Genomic DNA, 7,500 nt, shown 5'->3' on the forward strand with positions numbered 1-7,500 from the left:
TGTGTGTGTGTGTGTGTGTGTGTGTGTAGTGGTATTAACCCTCTCTGTGTGTGTGTGTGTGTGTGTGTGTGTGTGTGTGTGTGTGTGTGTGGTGGTATTAACCTCTCTGTGTGTGTGTGTGTGTGTGTGTGTGTGTGTGTGTGTGGTGGTATTAACCCTCTCTCTGTGTGTGTGTGTGTGTGTGTGTGTGTGTGTGTGTGTGTGTGTGGTGGTATTAACCTCTCTCTGTGTGTGTGTGTGTGTGTGTGTGTGTGTGTGTGTGTGTGTGTAGTGGTATTAACCTCTCTCTGTGTGTGTGTGTGTGTGTGTGTGTGTGTGTGTGTGTAGTGGTATTAACCTCTCTCTCTGTGTGTGTGTGTGTGTGTGTGTGTGTGTGGTATTAACCTCTCTCTGTGTGTGTGTGTGTGTGTGTGTGTGTGGTATTAACCTCTCTGTGTGTGTGGTGTGTGTGTGTGTGTGTGGTATTAACCTCTCTCTGTGTGTGTCAGTATGGTGTGTGTGTGTGTGTGTGTGTGTGTGTGTGTGTGTGTGTGTGTGTGTGTGTGTGTGTAGTGGTATTAACCCTCTCTCTGTGTGTGTGTGTGTGTGTGTGTGTGTGTGTAGTGGTATTAACCCTCTCTCTGTGTGTGTCAGTATGGTGTGTGTGTGTGTGTGTGTGTAGTGGTATTAACCTCTGTGTGTGTCAGTATGGTGTGTGTGTGTGTGTGTGTGTAGTGGTATTAACCTCTCTGTGTGTGTCAGTATGGTGTGTGTGTGTGTAGTGGTATTAACCCTCTCTGTGTGTGTGGTGTGTGTGTAGTGGTATTAACCTCTCTCTGTGTGTGTCAGTATGGTGTGTGTGTGTGTGTGTGTGTGTGTGTGTGTAGTGGTATTAACCCTCTCTGTGTGTGTCAGTATGGTGTGTGTGTGGGTGAGGTGGTGATGAAGGTGTTAGATGATTTGGAGCTGCAGTGGAATAAAGGACGGATCTCTCATCTTCAGTCTGCATTGGAGCTACTCATCTGGATCACACACGCTGAACATCTGAACAAGGTCTTACACACTAGCACACAACCTTACATATGAACACACTCACTTACACACTCTTACAAATAAACACACACTATTATAACTTGTACTTGATTGACAGGAGCTCGTTCCTTCTTTGTGGCTCAGAAACAAACAGAATCTTCATAGCATCAGTGAGTCACTGTTAACTTTACTTTATTGCTACACACACACACACACACACACACACACACACACACACACACACACACACACTGACACACAGAGAGAGGGTTATACCACCACCACTACACACACACACACACCATACTGACACACAGAGAGAGGGTTATACCACCACCACTACACACACACACACACCATACTGACACACAGAGAGAGGGTTATACCACTACCATGGGTGTAAATCCCGGGGTGGGATGGAGGGGACATGTCAGGTGTGTGTCTGCGGCTCAATTAATGTTCAACTCCATTAACTAGTGTATTTTATTCACTTTAAATAAAGCGATTCTCTTTAATGTAGTAGATGCAGACTTATTCATAAATTAGTTGCGGCAAAAATGCTGATTACGGATGTAATTTTCCATGAATCTGCTATATTAGCGATTAAAATATGACTTATCTAGTTAACGTTAGCTTGTTTACAATAGCTTGTAGCATAGTGCACTGACACTAACACTGCAGCTAATGTACTAGTGCACTGCAGCTAACACTGCAACCAATGTACTAGTGCACCGCAGCCAACACTGCAACCAATGTACTAGTGCACCGCAACCAACACTGCAGCTAATGTACTAGTGCACTGCAGCTAACACTGCAGCTAACTGCAACCAATGTACTAGTGCACTGCAGCTAACACTGCAACCAATGTACTAGTGCACCGCAGCCAACACTGCAACCAATGTACTAGTGCACTGCAGCCAACACTGCAACCAATGTACTAGTGCACCGCAGCCAACACTGCAACTAATGTACCAGTGCACTGCAACCAACACTGCAACTAATGTACTAGTGCACTGCAGCCAACACTGCAACCAATGTACCAGTGCACTGCAACCAACACTGCAGCTAATGTACTAGTGCACTGCAGCTAACACTGCAACTAATGTACTAGTGCACTGCAGCTAACACTGCAAACTAATGTACTAGTGCACTGCAACTAATGTACTAGTGCACTGCAGCTAACACTGCAACTAATGTACTAGTGCACTGCAGCTAACTTGCAACTAATGTACTAGTGCACTGCAGCTAATGTACTAGTGCACTGCAGCTAACACTGCAACTAATGTACTAGTGCACTGCAGCTAACACACCAAAGCAGTTTCCCATGCAGTGTTTTATTTGGGGCGACTTGGCATAATGTTACCCTAACATTAACACACAATTAGCATATTGTTTATCTGTGCATTTACTAAATGAGCACTGTGCTACGTTTGAACTCACCCCATGTTAAACCTTTTTTAATTCCTTGTTTTTATTGTTGTGATTATTTTTTTATGATAGTTTTACTTAATTTATGTAAAGCAGTTTGAATTAGCATTGTAATTGACGCAGTCTCCATGCTACAATAATAATGATAGAAACAAAGTGTTTCACTGTGGGGACACTGTGTCTTTATACTGTAAGTACAATTTGACTGTATTATTTGTGTCCACCTTCAAAAATTGCTCATGAGATTTTATATTTATTGTCCCCCTACTGTTAAATAAAATTTACGCCCATGACCACTACACACACACACACACACACACACTGACACACAGAGGGGTTATACCACCACACACACACACACACACACACACACACACACACACACACACCATACTGACACACAGAGGGGTTATACCACCACACACACACACACACACACACACCACACACACACACACACACCATACTGACACACAGAGAGGTTATACCACCACACACACACACACACACACACACACACACCATACTGACACACAGGAGGGGTTATACCACCACACACACACACACACACACACACACACACACACACACACACACACACACACACACACACCATACTGACACACAGGAGGGGTTATACCACCACACACACACACACACACACACACACACACACACACACCATACTGACACACAGAGAGGGGTTATACCACACACACACACACACACACACACACACACACACCATACTGACACACAGAGAGGGTTATACCACACACACACACACACACACACCATACTGACACACAGAGGGGTTATACCACTACACACACACACACACACACACCATACTGACACACAGAGAGGTTATACCACTACACACACACACACACACACACACACACACACACACACACACACACACACCATACTGACACACAGAGGGGTTATACCACCACACACACACACACACACACACACACACACACACACCATACTGACACACAGAGAGGGGTTATACCACCACACACACACACACACACACACACACACACACACCATACTGACACACAGAGGGGTTATACACACACACACACACACACACACACACACACACACACACACACACACACCATACTGACACACAGAGAGGGTTATACCACCACACACACACACACACACACACACACACACACACACACCACTGACACACAGAGGGGTTATACCACACACACACACACACACACACACACACACACACACACACACACACACACACACACACCATACTGACACAGAGAGGGGTTATACCACCACACACACACACACACACACACACACACACACACACACATACTGACACACAGAGAGGTTATACCACTACACACACACACACACACACCATACTGACACACAGAGAGGGGTTATACCACTACACACACACGCACACACCATACTGACACACAGAGGGGTTATACCACTACACACACACACACACACACACACACACACACAAACACCATACTGACACACAGAAAGGGGTTATACCACCACACACACACACACACACACACACACACACACACACACACACATTTTTAAATTACAGTAATCCTAAAGTACATCACTAATTAGTCTTATTCTGTTTGTTTGCTGTTTATGGTTTAATTTCAATCACAAGTCTGCAGGTTTCCTGTCTGATCTTGTATTCCTTTATATTCCTCTCCGTCTAGATGCTGTTCAATATATTCCACATGCTGGTAACACACACACACACACTTCATATTGTTTCCTTGTGTTTGTGTGACAATCTTTTGTTTCCTCACAGTGTGGAAGTGGATTTGTGATGCTGCAGGTATGACAAACTTTTCCTCAAGAGTGTGTGTGTGTGTGTGTGTGTGTGTGTGTGCATGCATGCACACTGGTGTACTAGTGTTAAAGCTCTGATGAAGTCTCCTTACAATAGCTCTCTGTTTTTTCCTCCCTAGTTGAAGTGACGTTTGACCCTGAGACGGCTCACCCTGCCCTGCTTGTGTCTGAGGACCGGAAGCGTCTGCTCTGCGTTCCTGAGGTCACTTCCCGCCTGGCCACGCCCCACCAGCGACGCTTTACCGGCTGGTTTTGTGTCCTAGGTTCAGAGCGACTCTCATCTGGGCGGAGTTACTGGGAGGTGGAGCTTGGTGAGCGTGATTGGCGAGTGGGCGTGGCCAAAGAGTCGGCTGTTCTAAACAGCTACAGCTTTCTGAACACTCGGAGCGGCTTCTACACGCTGCGTCTGGAGCGCGGGAGCGAGATGAAGGCTCTGACCATCCCCACCACGCCCCTTCCCTACAGGCCACGCCCACCTCGGCGGATTGGCGTGTGTGTGGACTATGAGGAGGGACAGATCTCTTTTTATGACGCAGAGACACACACACACGTTTACACGTACTGTGAGACGCTGACGGAGCCGGTGTACCCCGTGTTCGGCACTAACGAGATCCTCACACACATGCAGATACGACCTCCACAGGTGTGTCAGGGGGTGTGTCCCTTCTGCTGAGCTCTCTCACACACACACACACACACACACAATTTTAAATCAATATGCATACATTAGAAAAATTGCTAGGTCTCTGATCTCTGATGTCACAGGTTATGGGCATGGCTTACATTTCAGTGGGTGTGGTTAATAACCACTCTTAAAGCTGCATCGCTAATGTTAGCATGAAATTAATAGAAACTAATTTTCAAAATGCTGCGTAGTTATGATGTCATTTTTACCTTCGTCTGATTGGCTAAACACAATGCAGACTCATTTGAGCGCTGATGTTAATTGGTGGGTGTGGAAGTGTGCGACTCCGAAAACACGAACAAGAATCAAATGTAACTGATGCTGTTGCTAAACCAGAAATATGGTAAATATGATTGTTTATTCAGGAGATTAGATTTTACAGCCTGTGCACATGCTCAGTAGCGTATGTACTGCGCGACCCAGTGGACATTGTGAGTACTGCAGCACAGTCTTTATTCTGTCTTTTTTTTGTTTTGTTTTTTATTAAAAACATTAAAATCAGCACTATTTATGATTGACAAATAAATCTGAATAAATAATTATCTCCAATTTTCTTTTTACACAAAAATTAGCTGCTTTGGCATGTTTGCCTGGTGTTCATTAATTGTTGACTCTGTAAATAAATAAATAGTTTCATAAAAAAATAGTTTTCGCCACTTTGACGAAGTTTTTTTTATTTTATTTGAATTCTGGCTCAGATTAAAAAAAAAACAAAAAAAAAACAATCACCTAAAAATCTAAAGACTTTTCAAAGACCAAAATCTCTCTCTCACACACACACACACATTTCCCACTTTACAATAAAACTCAAAGATAAATAATTCTTGTTTTTCTATCTACACTGGGAAAAAATTATTTAACATCCAGCTTCTGTTTATTTTACATATGTTTATAAACTTTTAGTGTTTCTTCGCTTTCTCCTGAAGCTTCCTCTGATACTCCGCGATCTTCTGCTCAAAATAACCTGCAGAAAAAAGAGAAAATATAAAAATATATAACAAAAAATACAACAGTAATAATTATTTAAAATGTCCAGTTACACAGTGGGTGTGTCCAATAGTGCCGCGGGTGTGAGGCGTGTCTGAGTGCAGTTACATGGTGGACGTGTCTGAAGTCTAGCAGTATAGTGGGTGTGTCACCTTTCTGAGAGGCGGGTCTCTGCTCCACTTCCTGTATAAACAGGTCAAACATCTGCGTCTGTACGAAATTCTTGACGAAATGTCGTGTGCTTTTGGACTGGACGGCTTTACAGAAGTTTCTCTTGTTAAAGTGCGCCGCTGCGTCTGGTCCGTTCCTCACCACGTGTTTGGAGAAATGTCCGACGGTTTTAATAAAAAACGGCAGGAAGGCTTCAGGGACGATGCGGTTCAGTTCCTCCGAACCTAAAACACCACATTAACGCAAAGTCAAATTATCACCACATCAGTTTACATAACATCAGCTAATACCACCGCTAACCATGCTAACATCAATGCTAACCACATCACTGAAAACTGTTAGCTAATCGTCATTATTTCCTAAAGGATTCTGATGAACGCAGAGCTAGACGAAAAAAAGAGCAGTAATGATATCACATGACCAAGGCTGTGATTGGATAAGTAAATGTAATTGAAGCTCCGCCCATCAGCTCTTCAGAGAAAAAACATTTTTTTAAAAGCATTATATAAATGAAATCCCTGGTGGTCTAGTGGTTAGTTAAGTCAGTCTTAAGAGAGAAATAAAGAAATAAAAATTACTTTTTTTTTTATTTATATTGATTTATTTTTCTCCTTATTTAAAATAAATTATCAAAATAAGGAAATAAATCGTTTAAATTAAACTGTATAAAATACTCCAACTAAATATACATCAAGAAACTCTAACATTTTATTCTGATTAATTAGTTTTATTTAAAACAGATATAAAACAGGGTGTGAGGGTGAGAGAGGGTGAGTGAAGGTGAGGGTGAGAGAGGGTGAGGGGTGAGTGGGTGAGGGGTGAGTGAAGGTGAGGTGAGGGGTGAGAGAGGGTGAGGGGGTGAGTGAAGGTGAGGGTGAGAGAGGGTGAGGTTGAGGATGAGTAAGTGAGGTTGAAGATGAGTAAGTGAGGGTGGGGTGGGGGGGGGGGCTAAGGTAATCATTATAAATAAATGGTGAGATGTTTGAGACTGACTGGCATTGGGGCTTCTGCTCCTCAGAGCCTGAAGGATCTCCTCTTTCAGTTTGGGAGGCAGGATGGAATCCTCGTCTCCAATCTGCACATGAACACAAACAAATTCATCGTTATTAATATCAGGGCTGAGTTTTAGTGCATTCTGATTGGCTGAGAGTCAGGAGGTGGAGTTCCAGCTTCACACCAGCAGGGGTCATGAGAGGGTCAGAGATGAGGAGCATCATAATCAGTGTTTAAAATTTGTGAAGAAATACATTTATATATAAACCTTTCAAAATATAACTAATATTTATATTACATTTAAAAGTACTTTAATTTGAAAATAAAAACTCACTCGTTTGATGAACGTTTCCTTT

At 43.2% G+C, this 7,500-nt stretch overlaps 2 protein-coding genes across 4 annotated transcripts in view; one reads left to right on the plus strand and one right to left on the minus strand.

Moving 5' to 3' along the window:
- zgc:194990 (uncharacterized protein LOC568410 homolog) overlaps positions 1–5,500 on the plus strand; it is an 11,660-nt gene extending 6,160 nt beyond the window's left edge. The window contains exons 6-10 of the mRNA XM_046870242.1: positions 895–1,032; positions 1,130–1,181; positions 4,173–4,199; positions 4,268–4,294; positions 4,428–5,500. Coding sequence (XP_046726198.1) covers positions 895–1,032; positions 1,130–1,181; positions 4,173–4,199; positions 4,268–4,294; positions 4,428–4,981 — 798 coding nt within the window. The 3' untranslated portion in view covers positions 4,982–5,500. The remainder of the gene's footprint in view (positions 1–894; positions 1,033–1,129; positions 1,182–4,172; positions 4,200–4,267; positions 4,295–4,427) is intronic.
- Positions 5,501–5,640: 140 nt separating this feature from the next.
- Positions 5,641–7,500, minus strand: part of dennd2da (DENN/MADD domain containing 2Da) — a 27,368-nt gene continuing 25,508 nt past the window's right edge. For all 3 annotated transcript variants that reach the window (XM_046870237.1, XM_046870236.1, XM_046870238.1), the window contains 4 exons: positions 7,479–7,500; positions 7,145–7,226; positions 6,133–6,375; positions 5,641–5,957 (listed from right to left, as the gene is read on the minus strand). The exon at positions 7,479–7,500 is cut by the window's right edge and continues 29 nt beyond it. In XM_046870237.1, the coding sequence (XP_046726193.1) occupies positions 5,893–5,957; positions 6,133–6,375; positions 7,145–7,226; positions 7,479–7,500 (412 nt within the window). In that variant the 3' untranslated portion in view covers positions 5,641–5,892. The remainder of the gene's footprint in view (positions 5,958–6,132; positions 6,376–7,144; positions 7,227–7,478) is intronic.

The sequence above is a fragment of the Silurus meridionalis genome, chromosome 17 (genome assembly GCF_014805685.1).
Source record: "Silurus meridionalis isolate SWU-2019-XX chromosome 17, ASM1480568v1, whole genome shotgun sequence".
NCBI lineage: Eukaryota > Metazoa > Chordata > Actinopteri > Siluriformes > Siluridae > Silurus > Silurus meridionalis.